Here is a 24,667-nt window from a genome sequence, read left to right on the forward strand (position 1 = left end):
TGAAAGGAATCAGTGTTATCATCTACACACTCTATCTATCTATCTATCTATAATTTAGTTTCAGATATACAAAACTTGCTTTTTTCCTGATGACAGAAACCATCGTGGTTATATCTGACTCATAAAACTACGTATAGTAGGCTTTGCAGTTACTTATCTTCTGAGTTTTAATTCACAATAAAACAAAAACAACTCACTTTGAAGACAGCCAGACAGACATTTCACAAAAGAACAAGTTTCTTTAGTAACAACAGGAGAGAGCATTCAATTTGTGTTCCTTTTTCAAAATATCTAGCTGCTTTCAGAGTTCTGTGGCATACAACAGTACTTTCTGAACTTGAAGAACAAGGTGAAAAGGTTGGACCTGAAGAGGAAAACTTAATACAAAAGAAAATAAAAACTTACTCTGATGATGGCTGCAGCTGCCTTGAAGCTCATATGGGCCACCGATTCCCGCTTTCTGCGTGGAAGGCGGGTGTAGCCAGACCGAACACTGCCCAAGGATGTCAAGGAGATGACGCCGGGAGTCAGAGGGGGCAGGACAGGATGAGGAGTGCGGGGCCGATCCACTTCGTCTGGATGCCGAAAGTGCCGGCCTCGAGCCAAAGGGTCCACAATCTGAAAGATCAAAGTAACTAAGTCCCATATATTACAAAGGCTATAAACGGGTTTAATTTCTAGCCTGTTTTTCTTTCATTGAATTTAAACTGTGAATTCTAACCACACAGTAGCCTTGTATAGTAGGTTAGGGTAGACAGGCTAATCAGCTTTATCACCACCACTTTTTTTGCCTGAAAACGATCCAAAACATATTAAAACACGTGCTGCTCTGTCTCCTTCCTGACCCTACGACTCCTCAAGCAGCTGAAAAACAGCCTCCAAATAAGCTCAGAGAGTAATTGGAAGTGATATGACAACAAAATGGGCCTACCTTGGGCATCTTCTGGGGCTTTGGAGACTCTGTGCCTTGAAAGGAAGGGACTTCCTGGCTGGGCAGTTCCATTTCCCGGTAGGCTGCTTTGAGTTTTCCATACCGTAGGCTGCAATGCTGTAAGCTCTTGCGCTGCCAGTGCTGTCGTTTTCCATCCCAGTCGCTGCTAACTCCAAACCACTGGGCTGCCCCTCTGAATGTAAGGAAGGAGAAGATAAACAAGCCCCACATGGAATTCTTAGCCCAGCTGCTCTCAGAGCTACATCTGGTCTACCAAGACCTTTTTGCCACAAAACTTCTCCAGCTTTGCCTCCCAGAATGATGGAGCAATGCCTGTGAGTGCATTTCCACATATGAGCTGCCCAAGTGTGCATATTCTCACTTCTATTTATTTAATATTGATTTTTCTCTCTAGATCAAATCCACAGTGGCTCGCAAAACAAACTAAATCAAAATATAATTAAAAACAATTATAATAATTTTTTTGGAAAAAACAATTACAAACATTCATTTAAAACAATGTCAAAGCATTAAAAATAACAAATAAGAATAAAATTACAGAATCATTAACTGCAACTCTCAGTGAATAGCAAACTGCCTGTCTAAATAAAAAGGTCTTTCCCTGACAGCAGAAGGAGAGCAGAGAGTTTCACTGCATATTGCTCTGATGATATGCTTATATTTATTATTCTTCCTTATTTTGTGGCTGTTTTAGTATAGTTGTTACCCATGTGTTATAACAGACATGATGCAAACAGAGTAATATAAAATAAAGCCAAACAAATTTGGTGCAGAGGTAACACTTTAGTCCCCCACAAAAACTTCCAGTGTGCACATGTTGCCTCAGCAATGTGGCTTATTTACCATATTCATGTCACAGAAACTATGACTGGTCTCAGTGTGCAGACACGCATAATTCATACATATGGTGGAGGAAAGTGAAGTAGTTATCACAAACAAACATAACATGCACTTCCAATTGTTCTGTTTCCACTCAGTAAAGGCTGGTGACTCTGGGGTCCATGGACCAGTGAATCTGCTCAGTACTTTAGTCCACACTTTTAAAGAGCTAGTCAAAGTCCTCTCCTTAAAACTGGCCCAGAATCTCTATGTTGATCCTTTAAAATTCTGACTGAACTACAAACAGATTCACAACGTACAATGCCAAATAACTCGTACTCTTCATTTTTATTGTGAAGCAACACCATTCTCTTCTGAGTTGAAAAGCAATGGAAATTCTGTTACCAAAATAATTATGAAAAACACTGAGATCTATCTGTTATGAAGAGGGGCTATTTTTAAACCACAGGAGTGTATAAATTCTTATTTGTCTTAGTCCCAAGCTCCAGAAATGCACAATGGCAAGTCCTTTAAGCATCTTCTAATGATTAAGGCATATACACACAATCTGAAGGTCTACTTACTTGCGAATACTTTGGGACAGTGAAGTTTGCCGGTGCAGTCCGGGATGTTTTTCAAAATGGCTATCTTGTCTTTTCATCCTAGATTCTTGAAGGCTTACACTTTTTTGTAAAGGTGGATTCTTCTTCAAAAGCTAGAAGATAAGAAAAAAGACATGATCCCTGACATCATGGCATAATAATCCTCAAGTCTTCTCGTTATCAAGTATTCTTCCTCAAGAAGGAACTGTATTCTGGAAGAAAAGAACAGAAGAATTTTCTCCAGTCCATGGCTAGACAGACTTGGAGAACATCATATTTCTAACAATGTATGTTTATTATTATTATTATTATTATTATTATTATTATTATTATTAATAATAATAATAATAATAACAACAACAACAATAGAGCTGACTATGGCTCATGAATGGAACCCCGAAAGAGACAGAAGGCCTGATTCTTGCAGCCCAGGAGCAAGCCATCAGAACAAATGTAATTAAGGCCAAGATCAAAAAATCAGCTAGTAACCCAAAATGGAGACTGTAAAGGAAGCTGACGAAACCACTGATCAAATCCTCAGCTGCTGCAAGAAAATTGCACAGACAGACTACAAACAGAGGCACAATTATGTGGCCCAAATGATTCATTGGAATTTATGTCACAAGTACCACCTCCCAGCAGTAAAGAACTGGTGGGATCACAAACCTGCAAAGGTCATGGAAAATGAACACACAAAGATACTGTGGGACTTCCGAATCCAGACTGACAAAAGTTCTGGAACACAACACACCAGATCTCACAGTTGTGGAAAAGAAAAAGGTTTGGATCATTGATGTCACCATCCCAGGTGACAATCGCATTGACGAAAAACAGCAGGAAAAACTCAGCCGTTATCAGGACCTCAAAATTGAACTGCAAAGGCAGGTCCCGGTGGTGATTGGCACACTAGGTGTTGTGCCAAAAGATCTCAGCCGGAATTTGGAAACAATAAACATTGACCAATTATGATCTGTCAACTGCAAAAGGCCACCTTACTGGGATCTGCACGAATCATCTGAAAATACATCACACAGTCCTAAACACTTGGAAAGTGTTCGACTTGTGATTTTGTGATACGAAATCCAGCATATAGATCTCATTTGCTGTGTCATATTATTGTGTCAATAATAATAATAATAATAATAATAATAATAATAATAATAATAATAATAATAATAATAATAATTTTATTATTGTACCCCTCCTCCATCTCCCCAAAGGGACTCATGGTGGCTTACATAAGAAAAACAGTCCATAAATTTAAAAGACAATATAATAACATAGTTATAAAACAACATAACATGACAATTATTAAAACTAAGACATCAATTGCTATGTACAGAGGGCGATTAGTGTAAAACTCTGTAAAGACCATGAATAAAATAGAGATGGGCAGAGGAGGACAAGGAACTGATCACATAAAAAACTAAAACCTATAAAATGGGGGGGGGGGGCGATATTAAAGTGCAGCACCGTTTGAAAACAAGATACATGGCTGGTGGCCTCTTCACTTAAAAGCGCACTGAATGATCCATGCTTTTAGACTTTGGCAGAAAGTGGACAATGAAGGAGCCAGTCTAATCTCCCTGGGGAGCAGGTTCCAGGGGCGAGGAGCCACTACCGAAAAGGCCCTCTCTCTCATCCCCACCAACTGTGCTTGAGACAGAGGTGGCGGCGAGAGAAGGGTCTCCCCGGAAGATCTTAGGGCCCGTGCAGGTACATAGGGGAGGAGGCAATTGCGAAAATAAGCAGGTCCCGAACTGTTTAGTGCATTGCAGTAATTCAGTCTGGAGGTAACTAAGATAACTAATGTAACATCTGATTATAAATTAAATTCAATTTTGTGAAGACCAGGTTGCTGTAATTGTGTAGTGTGAAAGCTCTCTTTATGCGAGAGATCTCAAACAGACCACAGAGGAAAGCACAGACTTAAGACTCAGATAGATACGTATGATACTTAAGAGCAACCAACAGACATTCAACTACACAACAAATAACCAGAGAAATACAAAAGCTAATTGGTACTTGTGGAGAAAATACTGATCCATACCACTGTTTGGCTACTTTCATCCTCCACCTCCACAGGTGGAATCGTGATGGAGAGATTGGGAGGCTTCTTGCTCTGGAGACGACTGCTGCTGGTGCTAGAGCGGCTGCTTCCATTCTTGTCACTATCGTCCATCTTGGACAGGATGATTCAGTCAGCCTGGGGGAAAAAAAACTATCATTAGTCTTGTATATCTCCAAATTAAGCAGGTGAATTAATATTAAGTTAATCTCAAGGAAATACACCATAAAATTTCCAAAATAATAGCCATTTTACATGAGAGCCAGTGTGTGGTGCAGTGGTTTGAAAGTTGGACCAGGATTCTGGAAACCAATGTTCATCCATTCATCCATGGAGACCCAGTAGGTGACCTTGGGCAAGTTACACTCTCTGTCTTGGGTGGAAGGCAAACATAATCCCATGCCAGGATCTCCATAAGTCGGAAATTACTTGAAGGCAGATGACAACAAAATCATTCTACTGTGATATACCAAAACCAAGGAGAACATAATAGACATGTTTGTAACTAAGCCTCAGAAGTGGCCTGCTGTTTGTGAAAGTTCATGCTATCTATAACACATGTTATCTTTGTGAAGCTACAGGACCTGTTGACAATGCCGATTTCATTTATTGGTTTCACACTCTAAGTTAAGTTGCATATAGAACAGCACTGGGCAAGAATAAAGCTTCTTTATGAAGGGCAGAGAAACCTGTTCTATATCAAGGACTGAGAAACTTAAGACATGGATGAGGCACCTGGGGTGGAGGTTCCATTTTTCTTTTGTTCAATATTCACTGTTGCCTAAATTGCTTGTGTTGTGACTTGCCTGCTTGAATAAGCCTTTGAGTTTACTTCCAATAATAAAACCAAACCCAACAAATAGAATCATAGAATAGTAGAGTTGGAAGAGACCTCATGGGCCATCCAGTCCAACCCCCTGCCAAGAAGCAGGAAATCGTATTCAAAGCACCCCTGACAGATGGCCATCCAGCCTCTGTTTAAAAGCCTCCAAAGAAGGAGCCTCCACCACAGTCCGGGGGAGAGAGTTCCACTGCCGAACAGCCCTCACAGTGAGGAAGTTCTTCCTGATGTTCAGGTGGAATCTCCTTTCCTGTAGTTTGAAGCCATTGTTCCGTGTCCTAGTCTGCAGGGCAGCAGAAAACAAGCTTGCTCCCTCCTCCCTATGACTTCCCCTCACATATTTGTACATGGCTATCATGTCTCCTCTCAACCTTCTCTTCTGCAGGCTAAACATGCCCAGTTCTTTAAGCCATTCCTCATAGGGCTTGTTCTCCAGACCTTTGATCATTTTAGTTGCCCTCCTCTGGACACATTCCAGCTTGTCAACATCTCCCTTCAACTTCGGTGCCCAGAATTGGACACAGTGTGATTCCAGGTGTGGTCTGACCAAGGTAGAATAGAGGGGTAGCATGACTTCCCTGGATCTAGACACTATACCCCTATTGATGAAGGCCAAAATCCCATTGGCTTTCTTAGCAGCGCATCACATTGCTGCTCATGTTTAACTTGTTGTCCACAAGGACTCCAAGATCTTTTTCACATGTACTGCTGTCTAGCCAGGCATCCTAGTATGAAATGTGCCTGGCAAATGCATTGGATATAGGATTCAGGCTAGCAGGAACACTGCTTCCACAACAGCATGTAAGACCAACCCATCTGACATAAGGTCTTCAGTTTGAGGACACAATTCCTGCTATGCTGGGAATCACCAGTTGAGACTTTTGAACAACACACATTCGACAGTTCTGCATGAAGCACTGAATGTATGTGTATACCTGTGAGTATTCAAGGTGCTGGTATATTCAGTCCTTTAAAAATGAATAAAAACAAAAACCACAAGCTTCATAGCAAATATATGCTTGAATGTGAACAATGTCTGCTGAAACCATAGAGGCAAGAAAAGCAATACTTCTCGGAGTTGGGTTGGGGCTTTTAAAGTATTTTCATAGTCTATAGCTCTTCATCCATGAAAAATCCTGCAGAATTATATGGAACAAGAAGTGTGAATTTGTTCAGTGATGAGCTTCCCTGGTTCCTTCTTCTCACTGAAGCTCCCCCCTCCACCCTGCTTTGAAGAGTTGGGGCACCCTTCTAGAATAGTATAAGGAGGTGCTGATTGAGGTGCTGAGAAGAGGCCACTTCTTCCTGCTTCCTCCGCTGACTCTCAATTCCCTTCATCAGTAGAAGGAACCTTTCAATCAATGGCCCATGCATCCTAGATCCCAACTCTACTTGAAAAGGCCAGGGGACAAATCCTTTTTCGTTGTTCCTAGTATGAAATCTCAATATATACAGCCATGTTTTGAACATTCATTTTGTGATCATAAAGGTGAGAAAGTAATTTACAACTGAGAGTATAGTGGGAATCTTTTCTGAAACTACTGCAAGGTAAACGCAGTCAATATTCTTATCACCAAGCAATAGATTGATTCTAAATAGAAGAGTGTTGCTACAGACAGATTTCATTTCTCTAAAGTGAAGGAAAGGCCCTCTAAATAACACATAAAACACACAAACAGGGCATAAAACTATAGCGGCGATGGTGGCAGATTGGATATGTTTTTAAACCACCCTCAATATAAACCCCTAAAATGCCCAGTATAAGAATGCCTGAAACTATTTTCCTTCCCCACAAGTCTACACTCATTCCAGAACGTAAGCTCTTTCCAATCATCCAAAAGCCAATTTACCCAAGCGCCTTCTTCAATTATCCCAGCTTACTCAGGCTGGCCAATGATTTCGTTCTTTTCAAGTGCAAGAGGAAATCACCAGAGTGCTAGAGTTTACATGAAGAAGGGTATGCCCACAGGAAAAGGAGGCTAGAAAGACTCTTGGGTGGATTAGCTTTGGAGAGTGGGTCAGTTGGGGTTTACAAGACAGCTCTTACGTAGCCTCACCCACTCTGCAACTAGAGTTATTTAGGTTAGTCTGTCTAAGAGCTCTGTGACCTGTCAATACTAGCACAGGAAGAGTTAAAACCTCAATACACTCTGTACTACATCTGAAGAACTGGGCTTACATCTACAAAAGTTCATGGTAAAATAAAAACCAGTTAGCCATAAAGGTGTTACTACATTCCTTCTTTCCCCTCCCTCTCTGTTTCTCCCTTTAAAAACTCAATACAATTAGCAAAATGAAACAAAAGGATATTTGTATTGGATCAAGTAATACATTCTTATTGGTAGCAAGAAGATGGTGATCCAACTGTGGCAGATTTCAAATCACAAACTCTGAAGCTCCACTGATAATAGCACAGCTGACCAACAGCACAATTATAGTCTTTATTGCTGAGAACCTGCTATGCTATTATTTGAGTTTTAAATACAGAACAAATCAAATATGGTTCACAACTCCTTGAATACTTTATCTTTTTCACAACTTTAGAACAATTGATCTGAAATGTTAATCTGCTATTTATGCTGGCCTTTGTTTCAGATATCTACAAATGCATTCCCATCTTCATAGTGCAACAGCCTCTTAAAGCTTCAGAAAAACTCAAGAGACAGAATTCTGATCCAACAGCAAACTGCAGTCAGTGCCAACATGGTTGAAAACTAATATGTAAACTACCGGCCTACCATTCTGATTGGGCAGCCCTTCATATCTCCTGAACTGTGAGCTTAATGACATAGATTCAAACACAAATCATGAAACAAGTATATAAAGTCTAGAATACTCACTATGTTCCAGCTGAGGGACTGACCACAATAATTTGTTGAGAGACATCAGAACAGCAGCCTGAACTGTGCATAAATTGATTCTCGCCTTAATGCAACATCCATAGGTATAGGAAACAACATTCCACACCATTGAACTTGACAGCTCCAGGTTTCCCTTTACACTTTTCAGTGATACAGCAGACCAGAAGAAGGTGTAAATAGATGCAGAAGTGCCATCTTCAGAGTCTGGATTACAAATTTCTAGACAGTGATATGAGTAAAGCTACTAAAACTAAAGGAAGAGACAGAATGGGAAACACAACTCTAGACGATGTAATGCAGATAAACTATGTTAAGAAGTATGTTAAGGAAGTCTTATACTGGTTATGTTAAGAAATCTTGTTACACTGCTTAGACTAAATCAAGTGGGACCAATCCATGACACTGCTGGCTGAGGCAAAGGAGGTGATGATACTTGCCTCCGTAACCCACATACCAAAGCTGATAGGATTGGCAGCTGAATGACCTCAACATAGATGACAGGACAGTGTTTTCCACTGCACTTAAGACCAAATGTTAATTCAGTGGCCCCAGGACAGGTTATGTAACATACACAGTTCTTTCAATAAGGACCTACTGGGAGCTGTGGTAGAAAAACCAGGAAGTCATATATATCCCTTATATTTGCTTCCTGAAGCAGGCAGAGTGGTTGGGCTAGAGCCTTTGTCATCCTTTATAACTAGGATTCACAAACAGCTGCCAATATGACCTGGAGGACAGCCAGAAAAACAACATTCACACTTCCGACAAAGGCCACCATGACATAGATCTAAAAGTCCTTATGTCATCTTATTTTTGTTTGTGTTGTTATTTTCATTCAGGATGGTTTTGACAAATGGTGACCCTATGAGAAAGGGAATGCCAAGGCACCCTGCCATCAACAGACTGTTCAGGTCCTGGAGTCTCAGGGTTGTGGCTTTCCTGATAGAGTCTATTCATCTGGAAGGTGGCTTCTTTTCCTACTGCTTCTCAATTTACTGAGCAGTACTGCCTTTTCTAATGATGTATTTTCTAGTTCCCAATTTTAAAAATATGTTCTGTACTATAGCTTTTATCCACAAGAAGATGTTTCTCACCAAGTGGGGCTGTACAACTTGTGGCATCTGGAGATGGGACACCATGCCCCTCACAAACCAAAAGGTGCCATACCCATTTTCGACTGCCATTATCTGCTGTCAAAATCTGTGAGATAACAGGAAAAAAACCTTTCATGCAGTTCTATTCTGAAAGGAATGGAGCTGAAAAGCAAAAGTGGAAAATGGATGCAATGTTAGGATGATACTTTAAACAGGAGTCCAGAATGAGGTAAAAACAACAAGATTTACCTCCTGATCTGCTACTTGTGTGGGAAAGTTCTGAATCGGAAGCTTAAGGAACAGTAAAGTGCATTCAAAGGGCTTTTTCACCCTCCGGTCAAAAGCATAATTACCCTGAGTTACATGGATTGTTTGGAAAATGCCCATGAAGTCAAAACACTACAGTAATGAAATAAACAGCTGCCAAGGAGAAAAGGAGAAATAGAAGATCTATTTGATCACACACAGAAGCCATTTAATAGGTTCATGGGTAAAAGCAATGGTGAATTTAAACCACCAAATGTCCAAGAAAGATTGTGGATGAACAATTAGAAAACATATTACAGTAATTATATGTAATGGATAAAATTAGAATAGGTAGAAGTAAAATAGACAGAGCTATATTTTACTAATGCTATGTGAGTGATGGGAGGGGCGGGGAGATGCAGATTTGGAAGTAAGTGATGTGATAAGGCAATAAATGTTGTAAATGTTTTCAAATAAATAAAAGAAAAAAATAAATTTCAAAAGACTAAAAGAAGAAGAAATAATCAGCCACTAGAGAGCAGCAGCACCCTTTTAAAGCATATTGGCCAGCCTACTAACATAAACAAGAGACTTATTGTGGCACCCTGAAGTCTTACTGTGTGGGTATGGAGGAGGCAAATAATAAACAGTGAGGTTAAGTACAGTCTGTAACATTTCTATGTAAAGTTCAAATGTATACAAGATAAACAGAGGAAGCGTGCCTGCTGTTGTGAATGGTTACTGTGTTTATCTTCTGCGACGTTGAACTTTGCCAAGAAACGTCAAAGGCTACATCTCTTGCATCTCATGGCCTTTTGGACCACATTTCCCCTCTAGAGCAGGGGTGGTTGACTATGGCCATCAGATGTTGTTGGACTGCAACGCCTAAGCGCCGTCTTTAATGATAAGGAATGCTGGGAGGTGCAATCCAATAACAGTAGGGAGGCCATACAATTACAACCTCTTCTCTAGATAGATATAGGAGTAGGCTTCCTCTACCCAGTCTGCTTCAAGTGTTTGGAGTATAATCCCAATCCCTTCTATCTTGAGCAGCCTATTCTTGCAAAAATTGAAGAATACCACCTACTGGAGAAGGGGACACCCTGATGCTCAGATCTGGAAGGGTTTACCCAGAGATGTTTGCCTAGTGCCTAGTGTAAAGCCCTTCTGGCATCAGCCAAAGGCCTTTTAAAGCCTTTTAATCTTCAAAATACCATATTTCATCATATATATATTTACCCCCAGTGCATAATAGTCAAAAACTCATCTTAATAATTGCACCCTTAGTTCACTCATCCGGGTGAGTGAATTAAGGGTGCGACTACTCTTTTGCTGTTATGGGGCTTGACTCAGCTGGGAGGCGAGTCAAATCCAGCAGATAGGTGGGGAGGAGGGCAGGTAGATGGGGAGCAGGCAGGAGAAGAAGTGAATTCACTCCCCTGTCAGTCTGCCCTCTTTCCCTTTTGGTAGTACATGGCTTGATTTGACTCCCAACTGAGTAAAGCTCTGTAGTAGCAAAAGAGCAGTTGTATCCTTAATTCAATCTCACGCCAGTCTCTCCTTCCGAGCTACAGAGGCTCCATTGCTCAAAGAGGAGAGGCAGGCGGGCGGGCAAACGGGTGAACTCGTCTGCCTCTCCTCTCTGTAGCTGTTTTTTCACCGTATAATAGTTACATCAGAGCCCCCGGTGAACATCGGGTTAAACCACTGAGCTGGTGAACTTGCTGATCGAAAGGTCAGCGGTTCGAATCCTGAGGACAGGGCGAGCTCCTGCTGTTAACCCCAGCTTCTGCCAACCTAGCACTTCAAAAACATGCAAATGTGAGTAGATCAATAGATACTGCGCCAGCTGGAAAGTAACAGCGCTCCATGCAGGCCACATGAACTTGGAGGTGTCTATGGACAATACCGGTTCTTTGGCTTAGAAATGGAGATGAGCACCAACCCCCAGAGTCAGACATAACTAGATTTAATGTCAGGGGAAAACCCTTACCTAATAGTCACACTGCATAATAGTTGCACCCCCCTTCCCCCAACCCCAAAGGGGGCGGTGCGAGTACTATATGGTGAAATACAGTATGTTCTATTTAGATTGAAGCACACACTCTCTAGCCCTCCAGATGTCTTTGGACTGCAACTGTCATCATCCCCCCTTATTGGATATATTGTCTAATGGAAGTTGTTCTCAAACAACACTTGGAGGCCCACAAATTGAATACCTCAGTTTAGATTCTGCTGTGATATAGCTGTTCTTTAAACTTCATCTTTACTCATTAGTTACTGGTATTTAATAGCATTTTCAATATTGTAAATCATTCTAATCATCTGGCTGAAATAAGTAAGTATTCAAATAAACCTACAAGTAAACAGGTTCTGTTGGGTGTATCTTGCAATAAGATTCCCATTTCTTCAGAGAAATTATTCAGTCTTTTAGCCTGGTGTCCCAATGGGAACATGTCACAGATATACTGACAATTGCATGGGAGACTTGAAACTTGAAGATGTGTCATAGATTCTGCTTAGGAGGAGAGAGCTGTAATAAATAACCCAAGAACCACCAGTGTCCTGGGAAAACAAGCATCCTAGATGGAAAGTGCTTGAGCAGGCAAGCCAAGAAAGCTCTTGTCAATGGAGTAGGGAGGGAATTGGAGCATTAGTTACCTCCCTCATTCATAATGCATGCCATGGACCCTATCCTCTCTGACCCTCCAAGGAAAGAAATGTTTTCATGTTTCAATGCTAACCAACCAGCACAAAGAAATGCAAAACTTAAGAGCTCTGCAAGAGACGTTGTAGCCTTTCTGCAGTTATGCCTTCCTTTGGACCCTGCCTTCTCCCCAGGCTGGTGCACTCTCATGAGCAGAGCTGCCCTTTAGGAAATGTGGAATACAAACAGGGCAGAAAATATGACTGTAACTGAGTGAAGTGTTCAATTTGAGGATTGGATAGACTCTTGCAGCTTTCAGCAATCCCCATATTTCTCCCCACAGTGTTCTACATCACCAACCCAGAGGGAGAGATTGCATTTCATTTGTAGTTCTCAGGAGCCAAGCCATCTATATAACACAAGCTCCTGATCTCCTCTGCCAATACTGAGAGGAAGAGACCGTGCTAAACATGCCACAAAAGGCCATGTTGCTGGATGAGACCAAATGTCCAGTCCAGCATTCTCTTTATACTGTGATCAGCCAGATACCCAAATGGGAAGACTACAACCAGGCCAAGAATGCAAGAGTGTTGTTTCCCAGAAGCAGGCATAGGAACATATAGTGTAATGTAATATACAGTGTTCCCTCATTTATTGTGGGGGTTAGGTTCCAGGACCACTTGCAATAAGTTAAAATCTGCAAAGTAGGGACACTATATTTATTTTAATATTTATACATTATTTTAGTACTTATACACTATTTTAAGTCTTTATCAACCAATCGTGTTAATAAATCGCTTCCTTCTCCTCCTGTTGCCTCTTGGGCTCCTTTTCTCTCCCTTTGGCTTCTCCTTCCTCCCTTCCTAAGGCTGTAAATTGTCATTTTTTAATGATTTATAATAGTCTTTTAGAGTTTATTAAAAACCACAAAACAGTGAATCCATGAAAAGTGAACCACGAAGTAGTGAGGGAGCACTGTAATTCTGTTTTCAACCTACTTATAATAATATAATAACAACACTTTATTTATATACCACTCTATCTCCCCGGGTGGAACTTTATGGCAACCCTATCAATTTCATAAGATTCACTTAGGAAAGAAGTACTCAGAGGTAGTTTGCTGTTTTCTTCTGATATTCCATGGAAGTCTTCCTTCCAAAGACTAAGCAGGCCTGGCTCTACTAAGCTTCTGAGATCAGAAAATATCTCAGATTTTGTAAAGCAGACACAGAGTGGCAGAGCCCAATCTTCAGCAGCAATCTGTGTTTATGCCAGGCATCCTCAAGCTGTGGCCCTCCAGCTGTTTGGGCCTCCAACTCTCAGAATTCTGACCACTGAACAAGCTACCTAGGGCTTCTGGGAGTTGGAGGCCAAAGAAGCTGGAGGGGGCAGTTTGGGGATGCCTGGTTATGCCCTGAAGAACTTCTTGCACAGGAACAGCCAAAAGTCTAACTTCTTAGCTCTGCCCTGGAGACATTAAGGCATTGCAAAAGCATTCTGCTTGTCTGCATCTCATTCTCCCCAGAATAACCAGCTCTTCACCTTATCAGCTAATGGTGGGAGACAGCTAATGGTGTACTATCCACTATCCAAGGAGAGCTAGAGAAATGTATATTCTTGTACTACAACCCCTAAAATCTCACTAGCCATGCTGGCTAGACAGTTCTAGAAAACTAAGAGGTTCTGGAGAAAGAAAGTGTCCACAGCTGTCAAAGGCAGTGATAAAAAGCAGACTATTTTTTCCTTGCAGCCATTTCCACTATCAAAGAGAGAAGTTTTTCCTTCTACACCCCTCAAATGAAACCTGCAGTGATGCCAGGACAGGGTATGCATTAATAAGCAGATTTGGTAATATCACATCTTTTCTGCGAAGGCCAGGATGGCATACACTGCACTCTTTCCGTCCATTTCACTCTTCAGGGTCAAGATGAGAGACAGTGAACCTTATGGCTCACTTGGGACCTTCTAGGCCCCAGCCCAATATTCTAATAACATAAAATACCTTTTATTGATTTGCCTCTTCTTTTTAGATTGTAACCTAAATTTGCAGTACTGTTTGGCTATGGTATTCTGCTACGGATATGGAATGGTATTTTCTGTACATTCTGAAAGCCATGATGTAAAACACATGGTAAGCTTAACATGTTCAATTAAACATGGTGAAACCAAGGTTCAAATTTCCCCATCAGCTATGAGGCACAGTGCATGACCTAGCAGCAATCATCATAACTCAATCTAATCTACCTCACTGGGGTGCTGTAAAGAAAATTGGGAGGAATTAACCATGCATGTTGCTTTAAACTCCCCAGAGGAAGTGAGGGATACAAAGGGGAGGAATAGCAATAAAACCAGTTGCAAATTGTAGGAATAATGAGAGTTTCCCTTTTGCAGGGGCATTGGATTGCAGTTTGTAGGTCTTCATATCTCACAATCTGTTCACTCTATCTCATTCTGTTTTCACCAGGGAGTGCCCTGTCCTATCATCCAAGCTCTCTTTATCTCAATCACAGTTAAGTCTTAATTGTTTGTCAGTTTGAATCTTAAAGTACCATGAGATTTTTTAAAGCCAGATTCTTGGATAGACTAATGGATGGTCCAAAACTTCAGTCAATATCTGGCAGACTGTGAAACCAATAATAATGTTTGAGTTTTAAATAATGTCTAACAGTTGTGGTTATAATGCTGCAGAAAGAGTAACAATGGAAGCTGGTTCAAGATGCTGTCATGCACACAAGATACTTTCTTTGTGTTTTCTGAAAATAAAAATGGAGACAGGTGCATCTTGGCTTCTCCTTCTCTCTTGTCCTTGACTACAAGCTCTGATAGAATGGAGGCTATATACAAAACAAAGGTCAAAGGGGTAGATTGAGAAGCTGATGAAGCCTGCAGCTATGACAGCATTAGTGTTTGTACATCTTATTGCTTAATTCTTGATCTGATGTGGTCTATCCAAAGCAATTTTCTGAATCAACACCACAAATAACCCCAGGAACAGACCTAAAAACCAAGATACCAATATTTATTTTGTTGGGCAGTGTTATCAGTCCTTCCTAGTATTGCACCTACTTGATGCATTAGACTTCAACTCCCACCACCCCAGCTTCATTCCCATAAAAAGTGCATTACATTACTCAATAGGGTGTTACAACCCACTGTGGATGTTTCTGTTGCTGGGTATTATTTAATCACAGCACTGACAAACCAGGAAGCAATATAAAAGCCAGAATATAAAAACAAGGTCATGTTTTGTTAATACCCTGAAACTAAAAAAGCCAAACAAATGGGCCCTAGAGCAAATTAGACAAGAACTCTGCCTAGAAACCAAGATGACAAGATGACAAAACTGAAACTGGTGTACTTTAGACATATCATGAGAAGGCATGACTCACTAGAAAATACAATAATGTTTGGTAAGGTAGTAGGAAAATAGGAAGACCCCACTCCAGATGGATACAAATCAAGGAAGCAATGGCTCTGAGTCTGCAACATCTAAGAAGAGTTGCTGATGACAGACAGAATTTGAAGTCTTTAATTCCCATATTTACCAAAAATCTAAATTGACTTGATGGCAGTTAACAACAATGCTTTCTTTTCATATCTCTGTTTCCCAAGCTCCCTTGGCTCGTTTTACCAATAGTGTGTAGTTACTGGAATATTTCTAAACTTTAAACATCATAGGAGAGCAATTTTACTTTGCTCCATCTGTCAAAAACTCAGGAGAGCTGGTGAACTCTGGTGGCAGAAATTCTTCAAATCAGCGCCTTTCTCATATACACACAGAGGAAGAGAAAGAAAAGCACATAATAGTAACACAATTTGCCCACAGGCTTGAAAAGGTACAAGCTATTCAACACCAAAAGGCAGGGAAAAAAGAGTATGGAAAGTTTTCTTTTATAATGCTTGTGGCAGAGTCAGAGAAGACAGATTTATTGTCGGTAGCCAAGGAAGAAAACAAAACAGACTAGATATGTCAGCTAAAATCTCTGCCACCTTGCAGCACGAAAAGCCAATGGAAGGCAGGAGACAAAGGGGGAGAAAGGGAGAGATGGGCCAGGCAAATCAAGAGCAGAGCAGGGTCAGCATTAGTCCAGCAGATGCCTGAAAAGCCTTTGCCATGTTGCTGCATTACTGGCATATCTTGGCTGGTTTCCATAACAATACAAAGCCTTATCCTGGCTCCCTGTGATTTCCACAATGCCAGCTGGGCGTTTGGGTTGCTTTTTTAAATAGAGGGAAGTAAAAAAAGATTCCATCACTGAGTGACTAGGCTTGTGGGAGAGAAGCAAATATGACTCACTGACAATCCAAAAGATCAACTGCTGTCCAAGTTTTGACTGACCTATAGGAAGAAAAAAGCCCTGCCACTTGGAAAGAGAGCGAGAGAAAGAGTTCACTGGGAGGTGGAAAAACCAGAAAAAGGCAATTCATGCCCTGCCCTTTTACACAACAGACACTCAAGTAGAAGTGCAGCCTACACTGTGTGATGGCACTGGAGCCCAAAGTCTATGAAGAAACAGAAACTGGCCTTTGAAGTTTGGGAGAAAAGACAGCAAACCTGGATTGGTATAATGGATTTTTGTGTGTGTCAGGAGTGACTTGAGAAACTGCAAGTCGCTTCTGATGTGAGAGAATTGGCTGTCTGCAAGGACATTGCCAGGGGACACCCTGATGTTTTACCATCCTATGGGAGGCTTCTCTCATGTCCCCACATACGTAGGAAGCTACAGCTGATAGACGGTAGCTCATCCCGCTCCCCTGGATTCGAACCACAGAACAGCAGTTCTGAGGCACAAGTGTTTAACCCACTGTGCCACGGGGGCTTTGGTATAATGGGTAAGGACACTAGAGATAGATTAGGATTGTAAGAACTAACACACTCATTTCTTAAAGCACACTTAAGATGGAGCACCTAGCGGTTTCTTAAAGCTTTCAAAAGTTGAAAATGTGGCAGTGTGTCATACCTGCTGGAATCACTACCATATTGCTAGTTCACATCTTGTCTCATGTTTCTACTTCACATTTGGCCTCCACCACTCACTCACCAAGCACTCTGTAATTTCAGCCTTAGTTTTGGATTTGTAATATGGCAATAACAACACTGGCCTGCCTAAGCTCATTTAGATTATAAGTACTTACCTAATGGCTGGGAAGTATCAAAGAATGCCGAGTAAATTGCCAGTTAGCGGGGACTGTTGTGGCCAACACTACAGTTTAGCCTGAGGGGAGATGGATGCTGGAGTGTACATACATGCTTCCACAATACTTCATTCGTATGTTTTAAAACCAAGACCCTCTCTTACCACAAAGGATAAATTAAATCCCTTTGGCATTAGAAATTCTTACTGACCAAGTGCATGGAAAGTTTGCAAACTGATTATTAAAAGGAATTATTAACTGAGCTAAATGCATGCTTCCATTTCAAAGACTTTTTGATTCATGGTACCTGGCCAACCCTTTCTTTCCAAGGATGCAAAAGCCTCCAGCTACCTCACTCTGGAGCAGTGTGTCACATTATACACCATGGATGCTTAATTCTGCACACAGAATACCTAGCATGCCATTTAACACCTTGTTTTATGGAGCTGAAGATGGGGTTTTTTTTGGGGGGGGGGGGGTGGAGGGAGTCCTGGATACCACTGAGATGGAAGACATGCCCCCGCTAAGTTACAGAAGAATCTGAGTACCACACTACTACTTCCTTTGTGGTAGAGCATTAAAAATGTAATCTTGACTACAACTCTTGAAATTCCACAACCAGCATGCCCAGTTTTCCAAACTATACTATGATCTCAAACAGGCAAGTGAACACAATTTACGCTGCTGATAAAACCTAACACAGAGGATCTCAAGTTATCAAATGTGGGAACAAGAACACCACCCACTCCCAATGTTCCAGGGACCAGTGCCATGTTTGTGTCCACTATCTGCAATGCTTGTTTTCTTTCTTGGACATTCATAGCCAATGACTCGTAAATTGGCACCAGTACTTGACCTATCACTAGCACCAATCTTTCATACTACAGAGGTATGCTGCTAACTGTGAGAGAAATAAGGTTGAACACTGTGAAAGCCATCTTCTGTATGGCTATCAGCCTCCTCCCAGTAGACTTAAATCAAGGAAAAGCTTCATGAGAACCACCATTCCTCTTAATGTTCCTCCAGCAACAGCAAGAGTATTCCTCTGGGCAGCTAAACCAGGCAATCCCAACTGGATGGCCCCCCACGAGGGTCTCCCTCCAGGGCCAAACCAAGAATGGGCAATTTAGAAGTCCCTGAATAGACTTAGAAGTGGAGTGGGCAGATCAAAAGACAACTTGGCAAAATGGCACTACTAGAAGAATCCTCCACCTTGTGTGACTGTTGAACAGAACAAACATATCAACATTGGTATGCTTGCCCACGATGTCCTGCCTCATGTACAGAAGAAGAATTGTTTAAAGCTACAGACAATGCAGTCACTGTTGCCCGCTTTTGGTCTAAAACTATTTAGTTGCTTGTGAGCCCTTTATTTTATCAGTTTTAAATTTATTTGTTATACAATGCTTTTGACACAAAATAAATAAATAACTACTATGGAGGTTCTTCCGTCTGTCTTCCTGTTACCAGCACTCCCTTCCTCAGTCAACAGCAAGCAACATGGGAACGAAGCCAACATCGGAATCTACTCCAATCCCCCCCCCCCCCCCTTTTGAGCACAAAGGTATATTATGTGAACAGGAAGCGATTGCCCTCTACTCTCATCCTTGCCTCAAGGAATGTAGTGGAAATCCCTGCTCATTGGAGAGGTTTCACTCAACAAGCCACAACATGGCTCCCTTACAAAGTCTGCCCAGACTGCTGCACCTGTTTGCACTGCTCCATAGCCAGAAGGCTTAAATGCAATTACAGAGAAATATTCTTTGCTCGTGTTTTTGCCAGAGGACAAGAAAGTTGCAAAGGAATAAAATACAACAGGTCCCTCTGGATCCGAAGGCTCTGGATTCACAAATCCAACCAACAGCCAGTTGTCATCTCCCATACTATTAAATGTCATGACACTGACTTGAAGTGAAAGTGCTGGTTAGGACCCTTAAAGCCCTAGACAATTCAGGTCCAGGCTATTTGGCTGACCGCATCCCTTGTACGAACCTGCCCAGGCCCTGAGATCTTCAGGAGAGGCCCTTCTCTCAGTCCCACCTTCATCTCAAGCTCAGTTGGTGGGAACAAGAGAGCAAGCCTTCCTTCTTGGTGCTGTCCCTCGACTCTGGAACTCCCTTCTTCCCAAAGAAGCCAGAATGACCCCCACCCTGCTGTCCTTCCGGCGGCAGGCTAAAACCTTCTTATTCAGGCAGGCTGATCTAGCCAGGGGATTTCTGTGTTTTTTAATTCAGGGGATGCTTGGGGTGAGATTGGGGGAATATGAGTTTTAAATGCCATTTCAGTATATCTATTGTATTTTAATGTTGTTTTTATCACACTGCTCTTATTTAATTGCTTTTAATTGCTTTTTAACTTGTGCATTGCACCTTTTAAACTTGCCTAGAATGGAGTGGTAGCCGCCTTGAGTCCCCACAGAGAGAAAGGCTGGGTATAAATAAAGATAATAAATAAACAAGTATGTGTTCATATTGCTGCCATTTAATAATATGGCCATGATCATCCACATTTTTTCCATATCTATATGGACTAAACCCTGTGGATTCGAATGACCCACTGTAGCATCATATTACCAGAAGGGGAATTTTGGGTCAGAAACACACATAAACTGAAAGCATGCTGCACCGATTTCACAAATTTTAAGAAATATGCTGGGTACTGCTTGGATTTCATGAGAGCCAACATGGTATAGTAGTTTGAGTGTTGGACTATGTCTCTGGAGACCGGGGTTTGAATTCCTGATTTCACATAGAAACTCACTAGGTGACCTTAGGCAAGTCATATTCTTTCAGTGTCAGAGGGATCCAAAGGCAAAAAACTGCATTATATTCCTTCCCATGGAATGGTAATAAAAGTCCCTTTATTTACACAAGGTTGAATCCAGCTCAGATATGGACTTAAGAGTAGCTCTAGGCAAGTCACTCTTAGTCTCAGCTCTGCCATTTGTAAAATGGGGACAGCAGAGAACACCCATACCACAAGGTATAGGAAAGCCAAAGCCAAAAGGTGTTGGAAAGAGCATTGCCTTAATGCCATTTCTAATGGTTAGTACCAACTGGAATAGACCTATTGAATAAATAAAACTTAAATGTTGACTTGCTAAATTTCCACTGATTTAATCAGTCTATATTTCTTACAATTTAAAATTGGATTTAGGCCACTATACATTAAGAATAATGCATAAATAACTAGACAAGTGATACTAGTTGAACTTGTATGTTTCTGATGCAATACTTCCCTTGAATACTGAGCTATCAGAATGAAATTTATTACTCATCATCAGACACAGTTCTACCTGATCTCAAGAGAAGGACAGAACTGCAAAATGAGATATTCAGATTAAAGCCTGTAAAACCTCTGGAATATTTTGATTCAATGACATCTAAAACATTAGACATATCACAAAACAAAATACCCAGATAATTCCTTGATAATCACTGATGACTGGAATCACTCTTGAGGTTTACTCAAAGATCTGATCATACAATTTAAATTAATGAACAAACTCACCTTTGAATGCATTTCTTACCAACATAATTTGGCAGAATTTTTAAAGTCAGAAAGTAAGTGACTATGCATAAAATTATTAAGTCAACATGATCAGACTCCATTGACCCCTTTATCAAGCCACCAGGATGTTTCTCTTAGGAGAAGTCCTCTGACCATAATGCCATATGTTCTGTCTACATAGTCTGACAATCAATGGAAGAGGAACAGCACCATACCTTCATGAGAAGATTGGGGAGCATGATCCTGTTCCCCAATCTCTGTATGCTTAAAAGAAAGACCTAAAACTACATAGTTGGCCTTACACACACTTGGGAACACTAAGTCATATAGCAAAGTAAAATGAAATGTGTACAGTTGGGTTTACAAACAGTTGACTTTCACATTCCAGCCAGTGTTTTGAGGTTGGAAGTGGAGTCAAAAGGCACACATGCAAGTCAAGGATCAAGGTCAGTGGTCTTGATTTAACTGTGGTACATCCACTGACGACAAATGTGGTTAAGACCGTGAGGAGTAGGTTCAAGATTTGTGTCATCTTAAAGACTTAACAGATTTTGTGTATCATATGATTTCATGAATCAGAGCCCATTTAGGCGGGTGTATGCAGTCATCTTTAGCTGCCAGATACAGATATTACATTCAATATTCCCCTCAGAAAATTGTTCTGATATTATTTCCCAAATCCTCCCACACATTAACTTTTTATTTATTTTAATGATATACTGTAATAAGGACAGGTTGCTCACCTGTAACCATGTTTCTTCGAGTGTACTCTGTGAATTCACACTAATGGAGAAGCTGCGCCTGCGCAGGTTCCGACGGAAACTCTTCCAAGCTGAAGTTCAAATTTTGGCGGTAACCACGCCCCCCTTCCCAAGGGGCATATAAGGCAGCCCCAGGCGCGCGCTCCCCAGTTCCTACGCCGCCAAGGCAACGAGAAAGGGAGAGGTTTGCCAGAGGGGAAGGAAGGGCGGGTTTGTGTGAATTCACAGAGTACACTCGAAGAAACATGGTTACAGGTGAGCAACCTGTCCTTTTTCTTCGTGTACTCTGTGAATGCACACTAATGGAGACTGACACGCTAAGGTCCCGGATGGTGGGACAAGGCAAAACTCAACAATTTAGTGAATGTCCAAACACATATTTATTAGGACATAATGAGATAACAGTCTCAAGAGACCAGTGCAATCAATTGTCCGAAAGGACCAGTGCAATGCAAACATGAGCATAGTAGAAGAGGAAAACATAACATAGAAATTTTCCAATAAACATGATAGAAAAAAACCATTCAATTGCATAGTGCATATAAACGCTCTCCCAGGGGGGAGAGGGACAAACACATCATATCCGCCTGGATCAATAAGGCGGTACCAGGTAATAGAGCAACCGCTCAACACAATCAGGGAGAAACACATCCCTAGAGGTAGGTATGGGGAAAAACGACCGGCCGAAACTTGAAGGAGAGGTATAGAGAGTCACCTGCAGGTGAATATAAGGAGAAAAACGTTCGAGAGTCAGGAGAGGCAAGATGAGAGTACTGATCTTGCAAAGGCCGAGTCCTTTAAGGCTTTATTGTCCAGCCTGTAGTGAGAAACAAACGTAAGAGGGTTTGACCAGATAGCCGCTTTACATATGGAGTCAAGCGGAATACCCCTAAGGAAGGCGGTTGAAGCCGAGAGGCCCCTAGTCGACCTCGGGCGGATGGATGGAGGAGGAGGTCGCTTGGCTAGTTCGTAGGCCAACTCAATGGCCTGAGCAATCCAGTGGGACAGTCTTTGGGAAGAGATGGGATTACCCAACTTGTCCTGGGCATAAGCGACAAAGAGTCTTTGTGTCTTACGGATGTCCTTGGTACGGTCCCTGTAGAAGAGAAGTGCCCTTCGAACGTCGAGAAGGTGCAGTTTTTGCTCTAGAGGAGAGGAGGGGTTAGAGAAGAAAGCTGGTAGGACAATATCCTGGTTGAGGTGGAAAGCTGACACCACCTTAGGGAGAAAGGTAATGTCCGGGCGAAGAACAGCGCGGTCATGGTGAAAACGTAGATAAGGCTCGTCGACCCTGAGAGCAGCAAGCTCGGATGGCCGTCGTGCCGACGTGATCGCCACTAGAAAGGCCAACTTCCAGGAGAGCAGACGGAGATCGGTCGAGGCAAGCGGTTCGAAGGGAGCAGAAGTGAGTTGAGAAAGTACAAGTTCGAGATTCCAGTCCGGCGTAGGTGGCAGCGACGGCGGGCAGATGTTATTGTAGCCTCGGAGAAAGGTTTTGATCAAGTGATGAGAAAAGAGAGATGGCTGACCGTGGCGTTGAAAAGACCAGGAAAGAGCTGCGAGATAAGCTTTAATAGAAGCGAGAGAGAGTTTCTTCTCGACGAGAGTCATGAGGAAGTCGAGGACCACCGATACCGAGGTCGGAAAGGTGTCGACGTTACGGGATCGAAGAAAAGCGTGAAAGCGAGACAGTTTATAGGAATAAGCCTTGGTAGTAGACGGCTTATGGGCTGCCCGAAGGACGTCTTGCAGGCTCTGCGGAAGGGAGGCTAGGTAAGAATCCTCCATGCAGTGAGATGAAGGGAAGGGAGGTCCGGGTGAAGAATTTTGCCGTCCTCCCTTGAGAGAAGGTGCGGCGAGGGAGGCAGAGGGCGAAACGTTCCTCTGGAGAGACGAAGAAGGGCCGGATACCACGGTTGGCGGGGCCAGGCCGGAGCTATGAGAATCGCTGTGACCGAGATCGAGAGAAGTCTTTCGAGAACTTTCGGTATGAGAGGAATCGGTGGAAAAAGATAAAGCATCTCCGCCGACCAGTCCAGTAGAAAGGCATCCCCTAGACAGCCGGGGAAGGAGTTCGGGGGAAGTCTCGCCCCGTAGCGGGGTAGCTGAGCGTTGTGGGGAGACGCAAAGAGATCCAGAGTAGGGCGTCCCCAGTGGAGGAACAGACCGTCGAGGATCTCGGGATCGAGCTTCCACTCGTGAGAGGAAGATGTCATCCTGCTGAGGGCATCTGCTAGGTCGTTTTGGGCGCCCGGCAGGTGGATTGCAGAGACCTGTACATCGTGGGCTATGCACCAAACCCAGAGACGGGAGGAGAGGAGCATCAATTTCCTCGAACCCGTACCGCCCTGTTTGTTGATGTAGAATACTGCTACGAGGTTGTCCGATTGAATGAGGATGGACTTGTGACGGATGAGGCGGGAGAATGCTTTCAGGGCTTTGAGAATGGCGAGAAGCTCGAGAAAGTTTATGTGGTTGGCCCTCTCGGATGGGGACCAAAGATCTTGAACCGTTAGACCGTTCATGTGGGCTCCCCAAGCGTAAGTGGAGGAGTCCGTGGTTATGGTTAGCGACGGCGGGGCTGGATGAAATGGGAGGCCCCTGCACACGTTTTGGTGAGACGTCCACCATGAGAGGGACTGGCGGACGAGCCTCGGTATCGACAGGTATCTGGAGTTGTGGTGGTAGGATGGCTTGAAAGTGTCTATAAACCACCTTTGCAGGACCCGAAGGCGCAGCCTGGCAAACGGGGTCGTGAGAACCGTGGAGGCCATGTGGCCCAGAAGGACTTGGATGGCACGGGCTCTGATTCTCCGGGCAGATCGACAAAGGGCGATGTGGTGGCGGAGAGCTAGGAATATGTCGAACGGAAGTGAAACAGTCTCTGTGACGGAGTCGAAGAGGGCCCCGATGAACCGGATTCGGGTTGACGGGGAGAGATTTGACTTCTCGGAGTTGAGTTGGAGGCCGAGAGATTTCAGAAGACGCAGCGTGAAGGAAACGTGGTTTTCGAGAAGAACCGGATCGGGCCCGACGAGAAGCCAGTCGTCCAGATAAGGAAAGACCGTGATGCCATGTAGCCTTAGGTGGGCCGCTACGGCGGCGACGACCTTGGTAAAGACCCTCGGGG

The 24,667-nt window shown here is 42.6% G+C and overlaps 1 protein-coding gene across 3 annotated transcripts in view; it reads right to left on the minus strand.

The window, feature by feature from the left end:
* Positions 1 to 24,667, minus strand: part of rhbdf2 (rhomboid 5 homolog 2) — a 79,467-nt gene that overhangs the window by 20,428 nt on the left and 34,372 nt on the right. For all 3 annotated transcript variants that reach the window (XM_008104369.2, XM_008104368.3, XM_062970636.1), the window contains exons 2-5: positions 4,424 to 4,579; positions 2,356 to 2,486; positions 932 to 1,124; positions 406 to 618 (exon numbers count right to left, since the gene is read on the minus strand). In XM_008104369.2, coding sequence (XP_008102576.1) covers positions 406 to 618; positions 932 to 1,124; positions 2,356 to 2,486; positions 4,424 to 4,555 — 669 coding nt within the window. In that variant the 5' untranslated portion in view covers positions 4,556 to 4,579. The remainder of the gene's footprint in view (positions 1 to 405; positions 619 to 931; positions 1,125 to 2,355; positions 2,487 to 4,423; positions 4,580 to 24,667) is intronic.

This window comes from Anolis carolinensis, chromosome 2 (genome assembly GCF_035594765.1).
Source record: "Anolis carolinensis isolate JA03-04 chromosome 2, rAnoCar3.1.pri, whole genome shotgun sequence".
In the NCBI taxonomy this organism is placed as follows: Eukaryota; Metazoa; Chordata; class Lepidosauria; order Squamata; family Dactyloidae; genus Anolis; species Anolis carolinensis.